At 41.5% G+C, this 26,114-nt stretch overlaps 1 protein-coding gene across 2 annotated transcripts in view; it reads left to right on the top strand.

Annotated features, from left to right (window-relative positions):
• clpb (caseinolytic mitochondrial matrix peptidase chaperone subunit B) overlaps positions 1-26,114 on the top strand; it is a 50,452-nt gene that overhangs the window by 11,317 nt on the left and 13,021 nt on the right. Inside the window, exons 4-16 of one of the 2 annotated variants that reach the window (XR_004656152.1) lie at positions 73-176; positions 1,617-1,745; positions 8,544-8,641; positions 9,934-10,048; positions 14,944-15,021; positions 18,559-18,614; positions 18,846-18,890; positions 19,324-19,485; positions 19,628-19,784; positions 20,266-20,339; positions 20,457-20,576; positions 22,236-22,340; positions 23,173-23,421. Coding sequence is in view for 1 of the 2 variants with exons in the window: in XM_034868075.1 (XP_034723966.1) it covers positions 73-176; positions 1,617-1,745; positions 8,544-8,641; positions 9,934-10,048; positions 14,944-15,021; positions 18,559-18,614; positions 18,846-18,890; positions 19,324-19,485; positions 19,628-19,784; positions 20,266-20,339; positions 20,457-20,576; positions 22,236-22,340; positions 23,173-23,370 (1,441 nt within the window). In the remaining variant the exon portion in view is untranslated. Of the gene's footprint in view, positions 1-72; positions 177-1,616; positions 1,746-8,543; positions 8,642-9,933; positions 10,049-14,943; positions 15,022-18,558; positions 18,615-18,845; positions 18,891-19,323; positions 19,486-19,627; positions 19,785-20,265; positions 20,340-20,456; positions 20,577-22,235; positions 22,341-23,172; positions 24,632-26,114 lie in introns of those variants that run through there. The other variant, XM_034868075.1, reaches the window with a different exon arrangement.

Genomic DNA, 26,114 nt, shown 5'->3' with positions numbered 1-26,114 from the left:
TTGTGCATTTATAGAACACAGATTGTAGTCGGGATTATTACACATATTTAAATGTGTGACTGTGTTTTCCAGTGTGGTGAAGGTTCTGTTGGAAGCTGGTGCCGACCCAAACAGCGGAGATCACTTCAACAACGTTTACGACACCTCACGGGAGAAAGGCATCCACTCACTGGAAGGTGAAAGACAAACCACTTTGCTACTGTGTGTTTTTGTGTTGTTGCTATATTACATATATGAATCCAAAATGGTAAACCAGATATTATTGTTGCATAAAGATTTGCATTTATGTACATGTTTAATTTCTTCTTTATTATTTATGCTGTATGTTCTGTGACAAGTAGTGTGTGTTTTATTTGTATGTCTTCTGAGCTGCACAAACACAAAGACAATATACCCCCCCCCCAGTTTGTGTGTTTGGGTTCTGCAGACATATTTATATGGGATATGTATATTGCAGACATTTATATGGCTGTCAGGTTTAGGTCCACGTGGGGCCGGCGTAGCGCGGGGAAGCGTTTCCCAGACGCAAGCTGATGGATGGGCTAGGGGGGCCTGTGCGACGCTTTATTGGGTTAGCTATGATTATCCCGCCCTGTCTCTCCCTCTCTCTCTCTCTCTCACACACACACACACACACACTGCAGAAAGAAACTGTCGGAGAGATGGAGAAAAAGAGTGGGATGGATGGAGGAAGGGAAAGACTGATGAAGGAAGTAAAAATCAAAGGAGGAAGGCAGTGAAGTACGGGGGGATAACGGAAAGAGGTGTGTAAGAAGAAACGATGGATGAAGGGAAGGAAGGAGAGGTTAAAAATGGAGGAGAAGGAAAAAGATTTATAGAGGAAGAGAGGGATTGAAGGAAATGGGTGGGATGATAAGGGAGGGAGAGGCGAGGAAGTCAGGAAACGGATGAGACAAAGTTATTTGGATAGAGAAAGTGGGTGCGAGTGATGAAATGAATTGATGCATACCGAGGAGGAGAGGAAGGAGGCGGAAAAAATAAAAATGCATGATGGAGGAGTGGCATGAGATGAGTCTACTTATGAAAAAGAGAAGTAAGGAGAGAATGATAGACTATCTCTATTATTAATAAGGAGCCCAGCAAAGGAGACCCTAAAACACAACTCCCATTATTCCTATCATGTCGAGCAGTTGAGCTTAAATCTGTGAAAATGAACAACTCTTTCAAATCTAGAAACAGGAAAGACAATTTTGTAGTCTGCAATGTTATCATTGTCACACTTTCTGGTGCCTCACCATTGACTGTGAATAGATTAAAGAAAGTTATTAAAGGCTCAAACATGACCAGTTTAAGATGTTTGTTAATTCATCATACTCATCTTCTCAGCTGCACAAAGTTCACTGGTTGCTTCTCATATTGGAGTTGTGCTTACACTATTTCCAATGTTTGGGGAACTAGTGTGTTTTGTCAAATCCATTTTGAGACTTAACTCATTCTCGAATTGGAAATTTAGTAAAACCTTTTACAAACGTTCCCACAAGGTATTTTGTCTGTCTTTGTTCTGCCAACTAGGGCGTCTTTTGCAAAAGAAAAAGCAGTCTTTTGTTCTAATCATTCTCATCTGTCCATGTATTGCTCTCTGTCCGTCCCTACAGTTCTCGTGTCCAGAGAGGATGAATTCAGCAGCAGGCTCAGCAGCAGGGCCGGCTTCCGTGGTTGCACAGCACTTCACTACGCCACACTGGCTGATGATCCACGCACTGTCCGCATGCTGCTGGAGGCCGGTATGTTACAGCCCACCCAACCATCCCTAATCCCACTTTAGGGTCCATGAGGGACGTCTGAGGGTCTAGATATTTAAACATAGTCTGCAGTATTATATCATGGTGGTATGAGCGTATTCTCTAACAATAAGACCAAAAATCGCCTCTTTTTTCCAAGCTAAATATTTAGCCGAGGTATGAAAGTAGGATCATTAGGGCCCGAGCGCCGAAGCGGCAAAGGCCCTATTGGAACTGAAGGAACTATTGTTCATATTCAACATTCATATTTCTCATTTGATTGTATAGTATTGAGATGCTCTATCCCCAAACAAAGAGAGGAAGAGGATGGAGCATCTTTGCCCCCACTGCTTGGATGAACCAAGTCCGGCCCTTATGAGGGGAAACTGTCACCTGAACTCTGTCAGTCTCAGCTAAAACAAACTAACAGAACTCATTTATATTGTCCACTGGTAGGAACACGTACCATTGGTTTAACAGAATATATGTATCTGTTCTTAGGCTAGATAATGCTAAATAATTGACAATTAATTGACAGTTACTTTGCTGGTTTAATAACAAGGGGGTTATGTTTTCATTATGTTTGTATGTTTGTTACTGCAAGCCCATAGGCCAAGAACATGTTAGTTTTTTTGGTGCCATATAGAGACCCTTTTACATTTCCAATCCCTAATTGTAACAATTACATGTAGAAGTAAAATAATTTCTTCCTGAACAGATTTTGTAGCATTTTGAATATCTGGGAAAAACACTTCTCTGTTAGTATTCCTCTGACACAATGACCACTTGGGTTAATATAGAGTGATTTTGATTTTGCACACAGAGACACATGGACATACACAAGTTTGTGTTTCTAAACCCTGCTTGTATGGGATAAGATTGTTTCTATTGTTAATTATAGTCCAATAAAGACTCATTCTAGGGTGCGATTTATTAATTTAGGGAAACAAATGACTAATTCAAGCGTACCCGTTTTATCACGACACATGCTAGGCTCCTTTCCCCTTAATCTGTGCTATCCAAACTACATTTTTCTCATTTTGCCCTCGGAGCTAAAGGCAGTGTTGTCTCCATCAGCTTTAAAAAGCTTTCCATGTATCATCATCTTAACGCTTCCACCCCCCGAGTAATATAAACAGTATTACAAAGCTCATTTGAAATTGATCACTTGTTCATACCCCCTCTCCATTCACCTCCATTACACTCGCACCTGTCGTTGACTCAGCTCCACCGACACACACACACACACACACACACACACACACACACACACACTCTCTCTCTTTCTTTCTCATGGAGCCTCAGGGCAGAATATCCCCCTCAGTCTTCTGGCGTGCAGCTCTTAAACAAGCTAGGCCTAGTTGAACTGTGACCTCTCCATAGAACATGCCCTTGGGGTAACTCCACAATCACAGGATGCATGTGTCTTTTGTGAGTGTGTGTGTATATATATTTCTATGTATATGTCTTTGTGAGTGAATGTGTGTGCTTTTGCACTCCAGTCTCCATTTCTTTCATTTAAAATATTCATATATTCATGCATGCTTTTATCCTTTAGATATCTTTTTGAATCTTAACATGGGGGGACATTTGAAGTTGTTGGATTTTAGGCTAATACGTTTTTAATCTAAATATTATTTTTTTCATTTTTTTGGATCAAACACCCCATCCACCATTTCCCCCCCCCCCCCCTCCCCCCCCACACACACACACACACTCAGGTCTAGTATTAATGTCTTGTTTATGTTTATGATGGATGGTGCATCCAAATCTCTGTCTGCCTGTCTCTCCCGTCTCACCCATGCGTCAGTAAGCACTCTGTACGCTTAAACAAATCACTTTGTCTAACTCGATCAAATGTTCTGCAGATGCATTTTTGAATTAAAACAGTAAGAAATTTCACAAAGAAGAAACATATGTTTTTAAGTCAATCTGATTAAAGACAGAGTGGGTTTTCGCTCGCCCGACTGGGTCGCTGCTGGTTCGGCGCCACCATCACAGCCAATAACAATCATGACGTCACACACTCTCAAACACCAACACGTTGCTGTCCATGCACGTGTGTGATTCTGTGTAAATAGGGACGCAATTAAAGACTTTCATAGAAGTTTTTAATGCATTTGATTATTTTTGACAAAGCTTGTGTTGTTTGTACCGTATTTTTCTTTAATCTATTTCCTCTTTGTGGACAATCCATCTCTTTTTACATCGTCACAAAAAATCTCATAAACTGCCACAGCTTCAGGACATTTGTGTGGATTTGGAGGTGTGTATGTGTGTGTGTGTCTAGTGATCGTCCGACATCTTCCCTTCATGTATGTGCACAATGTGCGTGGATGGAGTTGTGTGTATCCTATGCTTTGTTATTTCCCTTGTGTTTGTGTGCGTCCATGTTACGCTACCAGCCGTGGGTTTTGCTCTTTTGGCCTTAGCTGGCCCTCGACTCACATCTCCATCCATCACAGTCTCCAGGCCCACCCTCGGGCCTCTCCTCGCCCCACAGTCCCTAACCCTACCTGCGGAAGCTCTCTAGCTTCTCCCCAGGCTCCACATCAGGCCCGTGGCCACAGGCACTCAGTAATGGACGGCTCCATAGGTGGTAGGAACCCAGAAGAGACACACATGCTCACAGGCACACACAATACAGATACAAGGACACACGCACAAAGACCAGCAGGGGCTCTTTCCCACCAGCTGCAGTGAAAGAGAGGGAGGAGGAAATAGGAAAGAGGAGGGGACTCCTAATAGGCATAACTAAAGCACTCCTAATGAAGGGATCCTGTGTGTGTGTGTGTGTGTGTGTGTGTGTGTGTGTGTGTGTGTGTGTGTGTGTGTGTGTGTGTGTGTGTGTGTGTGTGTGTGTGTGTGTGTGTGTGTGTGTGTGTGTGTGTGTGTGTGTGTGTGTGTAAATGTTCAGCTGGTGTGTGTGTGTCTGCTGTGAGTGTCGTTAATGTTGATCATGTTATAAAGTGCTATGGCCCAGAGGGTTGGCCTGATATTAAAGCCCTAAATGATGCTATTTATTATGTCGTGTGTGTGGATGTATGTGTGTGTGGATGTGAATACTTTATTGCTTTCCTCCCTCATGTTTTGGGGTGGGGTTAGTGTTGTATTGTTGTAGGGATCAATAGCTTTGTTAGGAGGTCACAAAATTTAGGGGTTTATCGATAATCACCACAGTGATTATTAGTCTCTGCAGGTCGGAGCTCAGAGCAATAGGAACAACCAGCTCCAGTAATAATTACACACATTCAGTATCTCACTCAGAAAATTGGCAGACAAGTTATCTGGTTTTCAATGCACCATTCAACATCCTGTACATATGTCGCTAATGTGGTTTTGTGCATAATCTTCGGATTTTGTACAAATATCTGCTCTCATCAGCTGAAAAGGAACAGTGGAGACCTTAATATACTCTCAAAAGACCCACATTTAATATATCTTTATATTGGTATTGTCACAATCTGTCAGTGATTTATTTTAATCATCTTACCGTTGATATAAAAAGTCTACACGCCCCTGTTAAAATGGCAGGATTTTGTGTATGTAAAAAAATGAGACAAAGATTGATCATGTCAGAACTTTTCCACCTTTTAATGTGACCTATAATTTGAACAATTTAATTGAAAAACAAAGTCAAATCTTTGAGGGGGATAAATAAAAACTTACAATAGCCTGGTTGCATAAATGTGCACACCCTTAAACTAATACTTTGTTGAAGCACCTTTGATTTTATTACAGCACTCGGGTAGGAGTCTATTAGCATGGCACATCTTGACGTGGCAACATTTGCCCATTCTTCTTTGCAAAAGCGCTCCAAATCGGTCATATTGCGATGACATCTCCTGTGCACAGCCCTCTTAAGATCCCCCCACAGATGTTCAATTAGATTCAGGTCTGGGCTCTGGCTGGGCCATTCTAAAACCTTCACCTTCTCTTTGTGAAACCATGCTTTTGTGGATTTGAATGTGTGCTTTGGGTGAAAATGGATGAGATATTTGGCCAGCTCCGGAGCTTTTATTTTTCAGTCAAACTTTCAGAAAATATGAAGGTGTCTTCATTTAAGAAACTGTAGACAAGTTATCTGGTTTTCAATGCACCATTCAACATCCTGTACATTCACTGCAGTGGTCCCTAATGGGGTTTTGTGCATAATTTTCAGATTTTGTACAAATATCTACTCTCATCAGCTGAAAAGGAAGAGTGGAGACCGTAATATCCTCCTTTATCTTTCTAACGGAGGCCAGAAGGTTTTGTGTCACAATTGCCTGGTATTAGGAACTGTTCATAATTCCCTTCACCCTAAGGCCCCAGTTCCAGCTGAAGAAAAATAGCCCCAAAGCTTGATGCTTCACTGTGGGTATGATGTTCTTTTGAACCAAACATATCTTTGGTGTTATGGTCAAAACATTCAACCTTGGTTTCATCAGACCAGAACACATTTTCCCACATACTTTTGGGAGACTTGATGTTTGTTTTTGTAAGAAAAGGCTTCCATCTTGCCACCGTACCCCAAAGTCCATTCATATGAAGAATACGAGAGATTGTTGTCACATGTAGCACACATCCAGTACTTCCAGTAAATTCCTGCAGCTCCTTTAATGTTGCTGTAGGTCTCTTGGAAGCCTCCCTGAGCAGTTTTCTTCTTTTCATCAATTTTGGAGGGACGTCGAGTTCTTGGTAATGTCTCTGTTGTGCCATATTTTCTCCACTTGATGATGGTTGTCTTCACTGTGTTCAGTGGTACATTTACGGCTTTGGAAATTGTTTTTTACACTTCTCCTGACTGAAATCTTTCAACAATGAGATCCTCTAACTACTAACTAAGAACGAACTAAGAAAATGTCAGGCAAATCTATTGGAACAGCTGAAATTAATTTGTGATTAATCAGAGTCACTTTAAATGATGGCAGGTGTGAAATTACTATTTTACATGAGTTGGAATGCAATTAGTTAATTCTGAAAACAGCTGTGTTTACACTAATGCAACCAGGTTATTGTAAGGTTGTTCTTTTCTTTTTCAACCTCGAAGATTTCAGTTTGTTTTTCAATTGAATTGTTCACATTATAGGTCACATTAAAAGTGGAGGAAGTTCCGACATGATTTATCTTTCTCTAATTTTTATCACAAAAACCTGGCATTTTAACAGGGGTGTTTAGACTTTTTATATCCGCTGTATATTCTCATAACAGAGAGATTTCAAAGCATTGCCAACCCACCCATTTGTTAAAGTGACAGTTTTCATGTCACTTCATGTTTTTCCTATGATTCTGCTGGAGTGTCCGTAGTGTCTTTGCGCCCTTTAACACCTACACACCTTGTTGAGGACTTTCAGACTTTTTAAAGTTTGATCTAAACCAAACTAATTGATTTACTGTACTTCTTGTATTGTATGACAGGGACAATGCACAGTTCTTTAGCAGTAGCACAGTTAGCTATAAGCTAATTTTCATCTGTAGTCCCTGGCTGTAAACAAAGAATAGCAAGGAAACAAAATGTTTAAATGACATTTGGTCCAGTGACTTTCTAAAGCGTCAGTTAGAAAAACTCACAAAAACTGACAATTATTTCCAAGAGGGTGAGAGAGGACGGACAGGAGAGCAATGTCTCCAAACCAATCAACTGCAAGTAGGTGATGGTGAGAAGATGTATGTATGTCTTCTATAGTTCTTTAGCTCGCTCCCATAATTGCAATGTGAAACCAAAACTAACCGGATGCAATGCAATAAAAAAACGGAAACCTTGGTTCGGACTTTCTGGTGTGAAAAGATCCTTAAATTATATTAAGATCAACAAAGATTGTCACAAAACCCATTTGAATTTCTAATGGTGCCAATGAGGTCCGACCAAGTCCAGAGAAATCCTCAAATAAGGAGTGCTGCATCATGTTCTGAAATAATACTCACCTTTTATGAATTCCGAGCATAATGTTAAGTGTTGGTCGCCTGTATTATACAGGAGTTGTGTGCATTTTTATACTACATACATACTAGTTCTGACAAAACACCTGAGTCTTTATATGATGGAAACATTCCCTTGTTTATGTGGTGGCACGTGTTGTGTTGGTGACTCTGGGTTGAGTTTGGTGGCACAGGTCAGGGCAGAAGGCACCGCTAACCACCTTTACTGACAAGTCCCGGCACACTTCACACGCACACTTGTGACAATATGGTTCTCCCTCATTTGTACTCTAACCCCTTAAAGATCCATCTAACAAAATAGTTATTCCGTTTGACCCCTCCTGCTGTGTGAAGTGTGTGCTTGTTTGCCTCAATGGCCCCCAACCTGCGACAACCTGCAGTGTGTGTATAGATCTTATAGTAGTCCAGGGTGTTGGGGTCAAAGCATGTGTTATTGGCACGCGTTGCAGATATGAAGACCCCTACAGGGAGATTGCATCGTCTTCCTGCTTCACTGCCGTTAGTCTCAGTGACCTCTGAACCCAAGTCACCTCTCACCCCTAACCCTCCCTCCATCGACGTTTTGACCCTCTTGATGAGGGTATGTGTGTGTGTCTTGTATTACTTACAGCAAAACATAGGAACAAATATTTTGTTCGGTTTCCAAGGTTTTAGGAGTAGCTACAAATAATTGGATTTTTGTGTGTGTGTGTGTGTGTGTGTGTGTGTGTGTGTGTGTGTGTGTGTGTGTGTGTGTGTGTGTGTGTGTGTGTGTGTGTGTGTGTGTGTGTGTGTGTGTGTGTGTGTGTGTGTGTGTGTGTGTGTGTGTGTGTGTGTGTGTGTGTGTGTGTGTGTGTGTGTGTGTGTGTGTGTGTGTGTGTGTTGCGTGCTTGCATACAGGTGCCAACCCCCTGCAGACCAATGGTTTGGGACACACAGCACGGGCCTATGCTAAGGAGGGAGAAGTGAGCACAATACTGCAGGAGTTTGAGGGCAAGGTACGACACACTCATACAGGCACAAACTCTCATTTTGTTCTTCCGTCCAAGCTGTGCAGAATGTATGCAAGCAATTAAAACAATATTAGTTTCCGTGCACGTAAATGTTTTCACTGCTGTAGTCATTTCCTGTGGCCTGTGTCTGAATGACTGAAGGACTATTGACTCTGCAGACATCTGCGTCATTTACTTGCCTTCATGCACACAGACACACACTCCTCGGGAGGTCTGCTGGCTGAGTGACAGGTGATATTGAGCATTAGAGTTGTGAACGCAGGTTGAGGTTAACTGGGGTTAGAACATGAAGAGTAAAGTAGGATTATATTGTTTATATAGATATTATATTGAACTAGATATCAGCTGGAATTCAACATACAAACGTAAAGCTGTCTTTAAATATTGTATACATATTTTGTTAGGTTATTGTATAATCTTGATAAAATAAAAAATTTTATAAGAAGATTTAATCAAAAAACAAAATCAGTTCTTCGTATAATATTTTCTTGGATAGTCCGTATTTTTCCAGTTGTTAAAATGGGATTTCAATTAGGAACTGATGGTGATCTTGAGGCTTGGTTAAGCTTTAACTGAACAATGCTATAGAATCAGCTGACTGCAGGGACTCTCTTGGTATTTCGCAGGTGTATATTAGTAGAGGTGGGGTCAGCTGTTTTCTTAAATAAAGCTTGAGTTACCCGTAGTTATCTACCAGTTTGACAGCAGACCAGATCTAAGCAAGATGGAGAGAGAGAATAAAGAGCCTGCCTCCTCTGCAGGGTGAAAACCTGGAGTCTGAGAAGACAAAGAGAGAAGGATGAACAAGTCATGGGGTGGCTACGAGAAAGAAAGAAACTGAGGGGGTGGTATATGTAAAAATGAAGCGAAAGAAAAAAATTGGGTTGAGGAAGATAAGATAGGTGGAAAGGAGATCAAATCAGCAGAAAATGTGTGTCAGAGAAAGGAGGGAAGGGAGTAGTAAAGAGACTGAACAAACAACACAACCCTTTAATAGGAAAAAGGGGCAGAAACAGCTTTATTGTCACGGCGTGTTTGGCCACTCACTTTTACTTGTTTCAGTGTCTTTGTTGTGGGGATGAGCGCCGACGCAAGGGTGGGAAAGAAGAAAACATGATTAAGAAAGAGGAGTGATTAGGGGCAGACTTGCGAACTCTGCAATGTCCTCATGGTTTTCCCCTGGAGAGTTGACTTTCTTATAAGTCTTCCTTCACTTCCTCGATTCATTGACTGTCTCATATGATTTGGGTATGTTTGTCTTCTTTACCTCCATCTAGTTCCAGGAGGCGCAGGCTCGGCGGGAGGCGGAGGAGAGGCGGCGGTTCCCCCTGGAGAGGAGGCTGAAGGAGCATATCATCGGACAGGAGGGGGCCATCAATACTGTGGCCTCAGGTAAACACACACACACACACACACACACACAGAAAACATGATATATGCAGCTAAACACAATGACATCCATCACAAAAAGACAACAACAAGTGCGCATAAATACATGCTTCCAAGCCACAGCCTTGTTTCCACATTGCTTTTTTTTCTTTTTATGTTTCTGTTTTGTCCCTCCTTTTCCTCTCTCTTGCTGTCCTCCCTTCCCTCCCGCAGTAGGCGGGTTCAGACAGACCGGCGGAGGCTGTAATTGGTTAATTGTGATGAATGAGCTGTCTGTCAGGCATACACAGGTGCTGTGTGCATGCGTGTGTGTTTGTGTGTGTGACAGCTGAAGAGGCCAGGCTTGGAGCCGCCAGTTAACACGATTACAGAGAGAGGAGACATACTACAGACCCCCACCTCCCCCTCTCTGTCTCTCCTCCTTTTTCTCTCCAGTATATCCCTCCATCTCTCTCTCTCTCTTTCTCTCTCTCTCTCGCTCTCTCTCTCTCTTTACCCCCTTGATCTTCATCACATCCACTCTTTCTCCTTCACCTTTCTGTCCATTCCTACTTCCATTTTGTGGCCTCCACCTTCTGCATCTTTCCATCATCAGTCTTTCATGCTATGCAGTCTAGCTCTCCCTTCCTCGAAACACACGAATCAGGGATGGACAGGCAAAGTGATGAAGACAGGAAGAGACAAAGACATGAGACGGGGGTAAAACAAATGGAGGAAAGGGGAGACAAAAAGGAGAGGAACGCTGATGGGAGGAGATAGCAGAGAAGTGTCTGAAAACCGGAAAGCTTGTAGCAAATGACAGAAAGACAAAGAGAGCAAGTGTAATGCATAGAGAAGAGGAGGGAGGATGAGTTAGAGCACAATAACACAGCAGACAGTAAAGAGTTGATATTACACCAGGCATCCATGGAGGCCATGTATTGATCCACAGATGAGAGAAAGAGAGAGAGAGAGTGTGTGTGTGTGTTCAGAAAGGAATTTGCAGCAAAGGAAGAGGATGTGTGTTATTTTTATGATCTTGGGCGGATTTGTGAAAATAATCAACTCACTCCCAAAGCTAGAAGTGGATATTATAATCTGTGATGTTTCTGTGAGAGTGAATACTACAGAGTTGATAACCAAGAGGAGAACAAGTTGGATTGACTTCATAAAAAAACTATGCATAAATATAAGGAAACAATGAAAATACAAACTATAGATGTTCACGGAACAAAATACAAACAGTGATGCTATTTGAGCAATAGTTGCATTAAGTGTCAGCATATAGTAGGTTCTGCTGGGAGTCATTCAAAGAAAATGGGATCGTGGGAGTTGTAGTTTTCTTTGGCAAGGTGATAGATGATTGTTGTTATCATGGCAAATTGTCCTGAAAGCCATAGAAGACGTCGCCACATTGATAAAGCAACAGCTTATTGATTTCTGAGAAGCATTACAGTGAATATATTACACACACACACACACACACACACACACACACACACACACACACACACACTGAAAGGGAGCAAGAGAACATGTGGGATGCCTAAAAGAGGCAAAGATATTGCAAAGATATTTACAAAAACACACGTTATCTACTGTGCATTTATACTTGTTGGCGTGTGTGATATTTTTTAAGTTTTATCAGAGATGAGCCAAGCAGGAATTAGCCAAACTGTGACAGAGTCAGAGAGGGGAAATAGGGATTTAGAGATGAGGAGATGGAGAACGGACATACTGGAGATAAGGATTTAACCAATGAGAAAGGAATGGACAGATAAAAAGAGAAGAGGGAGCTACATGAGTTATTTGAGTGAGAAAATGTTCATTTTACAATTATAGAAATCGGAGAAAAAGCAAATCCTTAAATTTCAGAAGCAGGAAATAGCCATTGATAAATTACTTAAATTGTTGATTATCAATTTTAAATCTATCACCATTGATTGATGCAGACCATTTGGTGTTTTGTCATGTCTCCAAAACGGCAGTTTCCCACTGAACTCCTTGTGACAAACAGCTGGCCTGCAGCAAGATACATTCACTCTCACACACAAACAAAACACACACACACACACACACACACACACACACACACAGGAAGGAGGTTAGATTGATCCAGGTTTAGCTCTCAGGGCTAAGAGTTATTGAGGAGAATCATCCCTCTGTAATCATGTTAGAGCCAACCAGACCTGCCCAACACACGTGTGTGTGTGTGTGTGTGTGTGTGTGTGTGTGTGTGTGTGTGTGAGAGAGAGAGAAAGAGAGAGAGAGCTTTTTTGTTTTGTGTCTCTTTCCTTTCCTTGTTGTCGTCAGGGTCCTCTGAGAAATGTCAATGTGCCCTTCTGTCAAAGTCGGTCTCAATCAGCTAAAACACACAAACACACAGAAGGTTACACTGTCATTCACACAGCTATTGATAAAGAAGACGGAGCTTTGGAGCCCCTCTTGTCACTATTCATCTCTGTGTCCATCTCTGACACACTCGTTGGTTTCTCTGTCTCCTTATCTCCATCACTCCTCTCTCTTTTCCCTCTTTATCTCCTTCTACATCCCTACTCCTCTTTCCTCCCCTTATCTTCCCTCCTCCTGCTACTTCCCTCTCTACCATGTCATCTCTTTACCTCCCTCAATCTGCCTCTCCTTTTTTCCTGCCAAGCATCTGTTCTCTATGATTATCAGCTATTAGTAGCTGGTTTAACACTTGGATCTGCTGGCTGTCGTGAAGTATTTCAGCTTCACTGTATCACACACAGAGCCTCTTGGATCACAATAAGTGAGGAGGAAAGGTCTCATCGTCTGCGTAAAAGATGCCTTGACACACTGGAGCTGTTGTTGAACCCTCTTTGACTGTTTTTGTTCCTTTGTGTTCTTTTGAGCAACTTCGCTAAAGTGTTATCCTGCCACTTATTTAATTCTGGCTGCACTCGATAACTTGAAAGAAATTGACACCTCTCAGATGCGCTAGTTAAGCTTGTTCTCTCGTCCAGTGTTGCTAACTGGAGTTAATTATTCTGACGACCTGTGCACCCAGAATTTTTAAGGCAATAAGTTGAGAAGAATAAATCAAATTAATTGACACTTGTCAGATTCAAACAGATTAGGATTCATTTCATGATATGAAATACTACTACTGGATGTGTTAACTGTTTTAATGTACAATTCAGATGTAATGTTGGTAAGTAGAAGCCACAGGCAGACTCCCTCCTTGATTCTTTACATCCTTACGTCCTTCTGTCTCTAGTGTGCATGGTTGCATGTTCTGAGGCTAATTGGCAAAGAAAAGTTGGCCTGAGGAACAGCCCCTAGTGTTTTATTGTTGGGTATTGTTGGTATAGGTGGTTTTTTTTGGGTGGAGGGGCATTTGAAGCCTATATTTTGATAGCAGAAGACATAAAAGGGGAGAGAAAGAGAGAGGGGGAACAACATGCAGCGAATAGCGGCAGGTCAGAGTCAAACCTGCAGCCGCTGCCTCTATATATGGGTGCCCGCTCTACCAAATGAGCTATCCGGGGGCCCCTAGTGCTTATTTTTTCGTTTAAAATTAACATTGGTTTGATAGGAGGGGCTGATGGCATCATTCAGTTGACTATTTCAAATCTCTAAAGACAAAAAAACATGAAGCATTTATGTTGTGTCTGCAGTGAAGCTGATACAGGTTTATATGTGAAAATGTTAAGATACTAACTCTGATTAACTTCAAGCAACAAGATGAGAGGTAATATCCGTTGTGCATTATCTAAAAATGAAGAAAAGCTACAAATGTAATGTTAAACAGGACCTTGCGGACTCCCACACCCCATATGGATGACATTTTTGTGCCAGCTTTATAAAGATTTAAATGCTAACTTCCCTGAATGACACGGTCAGTACAGATCCACAAATTGATTTGGGGGCTGAAGACTCCGCACCTAAAGGTGGGGTACACTGTGACAATGTGAACAGATTGCCAGTCTATCCCAAGACTAACACAAAGACAGAAAATCTCATACATACATATGAGCAAGCAAATTAGTGTGTCAAATTAGTCTAAAATGTATGTATTTTGGATTCAGAACACTGGAAAACAGCTGGAACCCCACATATTAGGGCTCCAGTCTGGAGTTTGGATTCAAACCCAATGCCTTTTTGCTCAAGGCAACCCATAAGCTATCGTGCCACCAAATTGCTATGATCCCATTTGGCAAAAACCTGCTCGTCTATGGCTCTGGTTTTGGCCCCGGCCTCTCAACAGCTTCAGATTTGGATGAGTTTGTGCTAGTGTCTGCTTCTTCGTTGAGTGGCTGAAACCACGGGCCAAATACACTCTTTACTCCCCTCCGATCCACCTCATCATCTTGTCTTTGTGTATGTGTGTGTGTGTAGTTGCCGGGGTGATTGCAGGGTTGGGTAGGCACTCCTCTTTAAGCGTGTGTGTGTGTGTGTGTGTGTGTGTGTGTGTGTGTGTGTGTGTGTGTGTGTGTGTGTGTGTGTGTGTGTGTGTGTGTGTGTGTGTGTGTGTGTGTGTGTGTGTGTGTGTGTGTGTGTGTGTGTGTGTGTGGCTGCGATCCATGCTAAACTGATTTTGCCATGGCCGCGCCAGGGAGGCTAACACAATTACTGCTGGCTAATGGCCCCACTGACTGAGGGGGGAAGAGAGGCAGCGTGGGTAGCTTTCTGGAGGTCTCTCATCTTGCTCTCTTTTTCTGTGTTCTCTTTTCTGTCTTTTTTTTTTCTCTCCACCAAATGTCTTGACCCTTTTCTCATCCCTGCTCTCTCACTCTTTCTTCATAGTTTCTGGGATACCCGTCGCCCTCAGGTCAACTCGGTTCAGTCTGGTGAAACTCAGAATACCTAGTGCAAAAGCAAAGTCAACAAATGCAGATGACTCAAATAATAGTCCTCCCTTTCTTTCTCCCTCTATCTGTTTCTGCACTCTCTAGCCATCAGGAGAAAGGAGAATGGTTGGTATGACGAAGAGCATCCCCTCGTATTCCTCTTCCTCGGCTCATCAGGAATTGGTAAATCACTCATCTTTTTACACTCAAGAAAAAACCTCTTCAGTGTCTCGAAAGGAGCTGCCAAAATAAACAGAACACTTGAGTGTGTCAGGTTTCTGAAGTTTGCAGAATGCGTGCAGTGTATTTTCCTCCTGCCAGTCTGCTGATTTCAAAAGGAACAAAATACACAAAACGACAAAGCGATGATGTCACACTGTAAAATGTAAACACAAACTGTAGAAACTCTACCAAGTATTCAGAGAATGAGTGTGTCTCCAAGGTGTCCAAATATACTGCTACAATATACTAAATTTAGCAATTTTTTACTTTTTTCTGTCCTTGGAATTAATGAACTATAATAAATAACGACAACAAACTGAGATAATTCTTTCTTCAAAGACCTGTCTGACTCAGGAACAGCTTGGTAGTGTCGCCTGATTTAACTCATCCACAAAGGCTCTGATCAACAGGCTTGTTTTTAAAAAAAATTTCCTTAAGGGATAATTAAGTTAATCAATCAATTTCCAACTGGGGAAACTACCAATAAAATATAAGATAAACCTTTATTGTCATTGGACAGAGATTCGTACAACAAAATTGTCAGTGCCACAACTGCAGGTGCATTGAAGATAATAAACAACGACGGGACAGGTACCAAACTACCACATGTAACACCAAAAAAAAGAAGAAGAAAAAAAGCCAGCAGTACCTTTTCTGTCTGAGGATGCTGGCTAAGTTCGAAGTTGACAGGGTCCTGATCCTATTCCCAGATCTTTTATTGAGTCGATTTTTTTTTCGATTTTTTTTTTTTAATCTGTTGGTATTCTTCTCTCAAATCTAAAACAGAAAAATGCATTAACAAAGGGGATCAAGGTCAAGTCTGTCTGATTTCTATAAAAAAAAAGTTGTTAAAGAAAGAAGAATGCATGCTGTCTGACAGCACAGAGAGTTTCAGACCTTGCCTTCTGGTTCCCACATTTAACGCCCACTAGTCAAAACCAACAGATAGAAACACTGTCAGCCATCTCACTGCTGAACTCAAATAGAAGAAGGTAATATAACAGCTTGACCAACCAACCACACTTAAATACAGCTTTTTAGTTATGTTTTTACTAGTTATTAGTATATGTTATATTCGAATAATGTTGTGTGATTACTGTTTTCACTGTTGGACAACCTCTGGGGATCAAAATTTGAGATGTGGGCGTTGAATCTGAGGTCTTGAACCAGGCAAATATCTGGTGTCCGTGTGCATATTATCACACAGTAATACTTGACACATAATTTACAAAGATGTTTGTAGATAAACAGTTGGTGTACAGCATGTCAAGTCAACTTAAATCATTAGTCCTTATGGATAAAGGTTTAGAGCTGGGATGTATGATTCAGGACCGATCAAGCAATTCTTTAATTGATCAGTATAGAGCTCAACAGTTCCGCCCCTCTCCCGAGAGACCTTGGGTTCCGGAAGTAAATTTCCCATTCATTTCTCCCATTGACGTCTGGAAAAATCAGTATGTAAAGACTATTAGACCATGCCTTAGGCTAACCAACTACAATGTGACTCAAACATACAACATATTATTTTGAGTGAAAAAACAAACAGAAAATCCCCAATAAGTCAAAGGTACAAGACTGTGTACATATTTTCATTATCAAGCGAAGGAACTACTCATCCCATAAACCACCGCGCACCACTGAATAAAGTAAGCTAAAGTTTGTTCAGCTAGCAGCTAATTTGGCTAACCGCTAGCTGAGAAGGCATGTAATAACTTTAAAAGACCCTCAAAATAAAACCTTAAAGTTGTTTAACAGCTGTTATGTCAGATAAAGCCTGTTTTTCTTAGTGTTCAGTTTGAATTACCGTTATGTTTGACTGACTCAAGCTGTCAGCTAGAGTTTAGCTGAATTAGCTGTTGGCTAGCTAAACTAACGTCAGGTTCCCTGTGGAGGCTAACGGCAGAAGCGTGGAACAGATCGTGATTTTTGCAGTGTCGTAAATCCTAAAACAAGATTATCATCTTGCGCATGCGCACAGATCAGGTGGCAACAGCGCCCCCTCTTCACCAACATGAGTTCCACCAATTAGAGGCACCATTATGGGATTGGGGGATTGTTCAGGATTGTGGGTGATGAAGTACTTATTCAAGACATTTCGAATTAAAGACATTTATCTCTAAACAAGGTTAGTGCCCCATGAACATTTGGCAGCTATATCAGCATAAATTGCTTAGTCACGTCGTAGCTGGTTTTAAGTCTACCATCAACGGTTACGATTTTATGGCTTTGATCCAGTTGTCAATGGAGCATTGTATTTTTACTTCTGGAACCTGCTTTAGGCGGGACTGTTGAGCTCTATTGGTTTTATAAAGCCCCACCCATTTTTAATCCTTTGTTTATTGCAGCCCATTGAGCTCTGATTGCACTTTAAAACACTGGAGGAACGGCAGTCTGTCACACAGTGGTGAGAGTGAACAAATCTCAGACCGACACTACAGCGATTTCAATTAAAGATATCCACTGGGGAGGGTTGCGATGAATTGAGACTGTCTAAATTCTGTGTGGACTTTTCTGCTACAACAGATCCGCACTGACACTCCTCTGTCCATGGATCTGTTTCTCACACTTAATTTTAAAGGCAATAAAGGCAAAGATGGCACACAAATAAATGCAACAGTGTAGTAAACAATTAAAGGAGGGCTGTGATCCAGTTTTATTTTGTTTGTTTTTTGAGTTGCCAAAAATATCAAAAGTGAATTGGTTTTAGTCTTTTTAAAGCTGGCCTTCTTAAGTGTGTATTATGGAGCGATGTTGTTTTGAAAAATATAAGTTTCGGATCAACTCGATATCAGCAGATATTTAATAATGAAGCAGAAAAGTTCCAAATCTCCAATTCAGAGAAAAGCTTAAATGTTCTCAAATGGCAGCAAGATGAAGAAGTGTGCATGTATGTGTGTTGGAGTCAAGAAAAGAGTGAGACAGAGGGATATTAAGGGCCAGATAGATGGCTAAAAAAGAGGGAGATGGTGAGATGACAGACCAGAGAGATAGATGAAGGAGAGACGGTGTTCATATTCTCTGTTGCCTTCAGCGACTGTGGCCATGAGACATCAATATTAAACACAGCAACAAGACACAGCCTTTCATACACATACACACACACACACACACACACACACACAATCATCATACCCATACGCATACCAAACACAAGACATCAATATCATATATGAGCATTCATATGCAGAATATTTTAGCGACAAACATAATGTGTTCTTCTGGAGAGCAGGAGATGATTGAAAGCTTTGTAGAAGGAGGAACTGGGATTTAGGCCAGCACTTAGAGAAGGAGAGAGATTGTCTTTCTGTCGGAAATAAGTAAGCTTATTTCCTGAAATCACTGCATGCTAATGTATTCCAAAAAAGGAAGGATTTTTTTGTGTATATATATACAAACATAAAAAAAACAAAATAATTAAACGGAGGGAGGAGCTGTGTCAAGCTGAATAATTAACCAGTGTCTCTGTTCGGTCTGACCGGTTGATGGCGGGTGTCACAGGAAAGACAGAGTTGGCCAAACAGGTGGCTCGCTACATGCACAAGGACATCAAAAAGGTATTTTATGTAGAGACACACACACACACACACACTAAAACATACACACACTAGTGTTTTAACATTCAGTCAATAGGTGGAAAACAGACATTTAATTTAGTGGTTCTTTACGCCTTGATGATATATTAAAATTTGTGTTGGTTTCCATGGTGACTCTTGGTAGCACATGTTCAACACAAAGATACACACTGATAGCAGCAAGGTTGAGGCTAACCCACCGTGTGATTGCAGGGTTTTATCCGTATGGACATGTCCGAGTTCCAGGAAAAACACGAGGTAAGATACATCTTACTTTTTCCAAATACGTTAGTGTGAAGGCAGGAAGTAGCCAAAGTGTTTGATTGTTTTGAACGACGGAATTTCCCACACTGCGTTGCTCTAACAGAGGTTTGTTCATTTCAAGAAAGAGTGTCACAGTTGCGTCTCTCCTGCAGATGCATAGCAGTGACACATTGGATTAATTCTGTTTATGTACTCATTATGGACTCATAAACCAAAATTAATGGGGTTTTTTTCTCCCTATTTTGCCTTCTATGTGAAGCTTTGGTGATGAATACTTTTAATCAGTGAATCAGATTTCCAGTAGGTATTACGTTACAATGTTCAGGAACCACATTGAATCCTTCCACCTCATGACGTTTATCCAGTGTTAACTTTCTGTAGATTTTGGCATTATAGGTTTGTGCACCCTCTCTCCCTCATGTTACAGGTGGCAAAGTTCATTGGCTCCCCGCCAGGATACGTGGGACACGAGGAAGGGGGTCAGCTGACAAAGCTGTTGAAGGCGTGTCCCAACGCTGTTGTCCTGTTTGATGAAGTAGACAAGGCCCACCCTGATGTTCTAACTATCATGCTGCAGCTCTTTGATGAGGTGTGCCCACAAACACACAGAGATAATTGCAGATATTATACCTTCGTGACGTTACATTCAGCCTGCGTTTCTGTTTGATAAAACATTTGCAAATGGAACTTTAATGGAACAAACTCTATCGTTCTCGCTGTTCCTCTCTAAGGGTCGCCTCACAGACGGTAAGGGGAAGACCATCGAATGTAAAGACGCCATCTTTATCATGACATCTAACATTGCAAGTGATGAAATCGCCCAGCATGCACTGCAGCTTCGTGAGGAAGCTGAGGTGCTAAGCCGCAGAAAGCTGGCCGACAACCTCGGTGAGAGAAACGCACTAACACAGCTGTATGCATGTAAAAGTGCAGACACAAGTACGATAACGCACAGCAGACATCACACTGACTTGCATTTGTTTTGTACATCATTTCTTACAGCTGCAAAATGAATTGTACATCAAGATTATTTTTTTTAGTCCCCATGCTTGTACCCATTAAAACCCATTTTAACATTACATTAGACATTTTCATCAGTTGCTGTGTTTAAAATCAGCATGATGAAATGATGTGAAGTGTGGTCAAATCATTTTGTTTGTCAGATCGTCTAAATTTGTAGACTGGACTTATCACAGTGTCTTAAAGAATAATTTTTGTTTTTATTTTTATTTTATTTGGATCAACATTTGAGAAATTGCAAACACATTCACACTTGCTGTAGTGATTTGTAAAGACGTAGAGCCATCAGGTAACCAAAAGTCAGGTGAATGAAATCAAACGGGAAATGAATGTTGATGTTGTTCCCCAGAGGACGTTCAGAAAAGTGATGACATCAAAATCTCCCGACAGTTTAAAGAATCTGTGATTCGACCGATCCTGAAGGTATCTCACACAGATGAAACACAGCTTGTTTCAGTGTATTTACAAAGAAATATTGCAGTTGAACTATCTGCTTCTCTGCAGCAGAGTACTGTTGTTAATTCTTGGGTTCCTCCCCAGGCTCATTACCGGAGGGACGAGTTTCTGGGTCGGATCAATGAAATTGTATACTTCCTGCCGTTCTGTCACTCAGAGCTGCTCCAGCTGGTCAGCAAAGAGCTCAACTTCTGGGCTAAGAAGGTATGTAACGCTGTGCGTCTTCAAAGCACCCTACATTTATTTTTATAAGATATATATCTTTTGGCATTTTAGGCCTTTATGTGTGACAGGACAGCTTAGACATGAAAGGGGAGTGAGAGAGTGAATGAGATGCAGCAAAGGGCCGCAGGTCGGAATTGAACCCGTGCCCGCTGCGTCAAGATCTGAGCCTCTGTATATCGGACCGTGCTCCACCAGTGTATGTCTTTTCCACCAAGGCTAACCAGGACCTGGTTCTGGGCTGGTGCTATTGCCAGTTCGGTGCTGGTTCTACTCGCCATTTATCTAAGAACCTGCTCGCTTTTCCACAGCCTGAGAGCCAGAGTAGGGCTACGTCACAACTTGACTGCAAGTACCTCCGTTGTCATAGCAACGCGTCATGACAATCGACAATAATGGAGGACTACATTCCGATACTTTTGCTCCTGGCTTTATAAATTCCCACTGGAATTCAAAGACGTGCCTTGACAGCTATTTGTGACCGCTATGGACAGAGGATACGTTCAAGAAGAAAGGTAATTATCTCGCATGATTTAACTTTTATTATAATCTTTTGCTAGCTTGCGATGGCAACATCAGTAGCATCAAGCAAAACACTGTTAGGGTGAAAATACGTCCCGGTTTGACCGGGGCAGTCCCAATTTTCCCAACAAAAAGCCTATCGGGACTTGCTCTTAGCACCTGACGTAACCGGTTCTTATCTCTAGACCAGCGCTAAGTTGGTGCTGAGTTGGAACCCGTTTTCTTGGCCCAGAGCCAGGTTTATTTGTGTGGAGAAGCAAAGAAACGGTTCTATATTTGGCACTGACTCCGAACCAGCACCAGAACTTCCTTGGTGGAAAAGACATACAGGTGAGCAACCCAGGCGCCCCAGCACCCTACATTTATAACATGGGTGTCCTCCAGTGGGGCAGGAAAGCCCTACCCACTTTGTACTGCAGCTGCTGAGCTGTGCAGAAACACACGCAGATCAATATTACGTGCCACTACTACTCACTACAATGTGATTACAGTGTTTAACATGTGAAGCCTTCATCAATATTAAATTATTAATATTACAGCTGGTGTCCTGGAAGCCTGCAGGCAACCGATAGGAACCTGACTCAAGACACTCACTCTGTGCATTTTTCTTTTAAATGTTGGTGTATGTGGGTGGGTGTGTGTGTGTGGGTCTGTGTGTGGCAGCGGTGCTCACAGCATACCTCTCATAATTACAGAATCCTCATGAGCTATTTGTTTGTTGCTCACTTTCATTTAAATACATTAAATGTTGAGTGCTATCATTATTACTTGTATTACTGTATTTGTGATGTCGTAATATCAGTGTTTATATCTCCGGAGTAAAACATGGCATCGTATTTATTGAATGGAGTGTTAACATAAGTAGCAAATGACCAGTTCTGATCGCTAGTATTGACTGGTGTGTGATTAAAATGCATTAAGGGCCTGTTGATTAGCACTGGCAGACATGCCGTTCGACAGTTTTCCCTCTCCGCCTCTGCATTTGTCTCCTTCTCCAGCAGTCGCCAGCCTCTCTTTCTGATTTGACTGTTTATGATATCGTATCTACTGAAGGCCTCACAAGTTGTTCTTTTTAAACCTCGGCACACCCAATTAACCTCTTCTTTTCCCTGTCATTAGGCGAAGCAGCGGCATGACATCACTCTTCAGTGGGAGCGCCCGGTTCTGGAACTGTTGGCGGGGGGGTATAACATGCATTACGGAGCACGCTCAATCAAACATGAGGTATGCAGGTGTTGTAATACACAGACTGCCAAACCAAGTGGTCTGAATCTCGTTTTGTAGTATCATTCTTATTTTTTTTTTTTTAAATATAATTTAACTGACAGGACAGCTGAAGACATGAAAGGGGAGAGAGAAGGGGAATGACATGCAGCAAAGGGCCGCAAGTTGGAGTTGAACCTGGGCCCGCTGCATTGAGGAGTTAAACCTCTATATATATGGGCGCCCGCTCTACCCACTGAGTTATCTGGGCGCCCTTGTAGTATCATTCTTATCTGTTATGACAATTTACTCACCAGTTTGATTACTGAGATCTGGGGACACAGCAACTCAGCTAGACGAGCTACGCAGAGGACCAGTAGAGCAAGCAGGGAGTGACGTTTCCAGACACATAAGTTTGTTTAATTAATTGAATGTTTGCCTTAATTTTTACTTCCAGATTAGCGGTTCAGATAATTTGTTCAAACTATAATTTAGTGTAAAGCATGTCTGACCATGTGTGTGATTGGCAGAGCACATCCCTCGATCTTAGCAATGCCATTGCTAAGTCAAATGTTATGCAACTTGATGACCCTCCTCTTGAGCTTTAAGAAAGTGTGATGGTCATTTTTTCATTTTTTTCTGACATTTTATAGACTTAACGATCAGCGAATCAATCAAAGAAAAGCCTCCTATCAGCAGAGAACAATGACTGGTTCAAAGTTCAGATCTCAAAATGCAAAATAGGAAAACTCACAAATAGGAGACATCACACTAAGCCTAAGGAAACCAGTCAGGGTGCTGATACAATTTTCCAAACTCCGCTTCACCACTAACCTTGTCACTTATTCCTCAGGTTGAGCGGCGGGTCGTCAACCAGTTAGCGGCAGCGTACGAGCAGGAGCTGCTGCCCAAAGGTTGCACCCTGCGTCTGTCTGTCCAACCAGAGGACCTGCAGGAGCGGAGCATGCCCAGCCTGCGCCTTGAGGTGGTAGGAGAGGACAGCAAATCCAGAACACTGGACATACGTCCACCGCTCAGCCCTGAACACTGAGAAAGAAACAGAGGATATATCCAGATATTTATACACACATGTATACTTTCCACACACACATATCCTCATCATCATCGTAGTGTCAGGAGGATAGTGGCTTCCTGATGAATGTTACAAATAAAAGTACCTCTGATAAACGCATCACTGCCTCTCTGTTTCGGTACACACACGCAGTAATTACATGCCAACTTTTCAGCAATATTGCAGTACAATATCTGCAAACACTGTTTGCTGTAAACTATAAAGTCAACTTACTTGACCATTCAAGTTTGTTAGAACAGATGTTCGTATCAGCTGGGTGCTGATAGCAAGAGCTGTGCACACACTCATTAGATATAAAACTGATAAATAAATGTAAATATGGTGCAGGTCGTAAACGTAGCATAGAGGCTTCAGCGTGCCTGTGCAGCTTCATGACCATAAAACATCTCATCAGTGGAGGGAAACCATCTTATTAGTCAAAACAAAAGCTTTACATCAAAGTAGCTGTGACATAGTAATAATTGAATGTCCACTTTGTAGTGTAGATCACTGAACACAGCCAAAATAAATATTTATTTTTTAGAGATAGAGATATATATACATGTATATAAAAATAATTTAGTGGCAATGAACATCTGACATTGGTAGGATGAATGACAGTTTTGTCATTGCATGCTTTGGCAGAGACAGGACAAAAAAAAAAATTTAAATGGATATTGATAGAACATTAACGGGTAGCAAACAAACCTTTTTAATACTTAAAAAGTAATTTGATTTATGAATTAAAATGTTTTGCCAAAGTTGGATGAATAACATCCAGTTTGTCCATTCACTGTAGAGAAAAGGGAAGTATTCATGACCAAAGATAGTTTGACATTGCCTCAGATCGTTGTTCACATGAATGCACATTTTACTCACCAGCAGAGCATCACTGATAAATGTTTGTAAACACAATCTGCTTATTCCTTTTATGTTAGCAAAGGATGGGTTTGTGGAGAAATACTAAGCAGAAATGGAAGGCAGCCCATTTGAATGATGGGTTATATAACGGCCTTGTGAATTGTTTTTGTTGATGCATGTTAATGTAAAGACGTCTCGTCTGTCAGTGTGTGTCTGCGCAGGCAAGTCTATTTGACATTAAGAGTCATAAAGAAATAATATTCAAAGTGTTGTTTCATAAATGTTTCAACAGCATGTCGACAAGGCGCCAAAATGTAATCGAGCGACATTTTTCATTCTTGTATCCCAACCTCCACCGCGTAAATAAAGTCATCACAACGAAACGGGAATTCCTCTGTTTTTTGTTCTGTTTGTGTTGCACTGACACTCCTGATGGATGGATGGATCTGTGTGTGTGTGTGTGTGTGTGTGTGTGTGTGTGTGTGAGACCAGTGCCTGGGTGGGAATTCTGCAACAATAAAGCTTGTCCACCTTGTGAAATAACATGACAGAGGAATTTCCTTGGAATTCTGCTGTGTGTGGGGGTCTGTGTTAGGCGATGGGAGGGAATGCGTGGTTAATGCTACAGAAATGTAGAAGACATTTCTCTCTCTCTCACACTCACTCACACACACACAGACACACACACCCTGCAGGAATGCTTTTCCTATAGGGAGGAATTAGCATGCAGAAAAAAAGACAAATTCACTCTTACTGTGCTCCATCTGGACCCCCCAACAACAAACACACGTGTAGCTTGTTTTACCGACATCTACAGAATCACAGCTGTCAGTCCCTGTTGAGTTACAGCATAACACCAGTCATTTATTTTCTATAGGGCTGACGTGATTGGTCAGCCAATTGCTCACCAGAAAATTTCAATGATTGATTAATCGTCAATTTTCCAGCTTCTTTACTCTGTTTTCATATAATGGTAAATTTGTATTTGAAGATGAAGTTGGGCTCCTGCAACTTGAAAATAAAGAAAATAATCATTAATTGCATCCCTAATTTTCATCCAATAACACTTTTTTTAGTTACATCTCAATTGTCTCAAAAGCTAAAATAAAAACAAAAAAAATGTAAATAAATAAATCCTTCTTGATTAACCATCTCCTTTATGATTGGTATAGTTTAAATAATGGAAATCAATAAAAGGATGGTGGCTTTTACCTAGACCCATGTCATCAGCTTACCTCAGCAGAACAGTGCATTATATTTTGTGCGTTAACGCCCACTGATTGGTCCTCAAAACGTTGTTTGATCATTTGTTGTGGGCCTACTTCCAGGCGACTGAAAAGAAGGGAAAGGAAGGACAGATTTCTTTTATTTGTCTACCAACAACTTTTTAATCTAAACTTACTCTGTGGATGTGTAATTGCAGTTTGAACTGTAAACAAATTGTCATATTAGGCCTACTCAAATTCGTTCATTCTTCATGTTGTGGAGATGGTCTGAAGAGTAACAGTATAGCAGACATTTTCACAAGTGGGAATCTTGAAGTGGCTGCATCTGGACAGTAGATCAGGTTTTGCTATGATACCTCAAGGCTTTTTTGCAATCGCTTATAACCCTCAAAACACATCTACACTTTATGGTTTTAGGAAGTCAAGCTGGCGTGTGTGTCTGCGCGTGTGTGTATCCATTTACCCTCCCTGCGGAGGAAGACAAGAATGAGAGGAGGAGGGGAGAGAGAAGAGGCTCTTAGTCTGTCCGTCAGGCTATTTCTGACTGCTGCCATTTCTCTGATTAGATTATGGAGAAACAGAAACCTGGCCCTCCATCGTCCTAACCTCCCTCTCACTCTATCTCGCTACATTTTG

Source organism: Etheostoma cragini, chromosome 3, assembly GCF_013103735.1.
Source record: "Etheostoma cragini isolate CJK2018 chromosome 3, CSU_Ecrag_1.0, whole genome shotgun sequence".
NCBI lineage: Eukaryota > Metazoa > Chordata > Actinopteri > Perciformes > Percidae > Etheostoma > Etheostoma cragini.
Note: the sequence above shows the minus strand (reverse complement) of the source record. Positions and strands in the feature narration are given on the sequence as shown.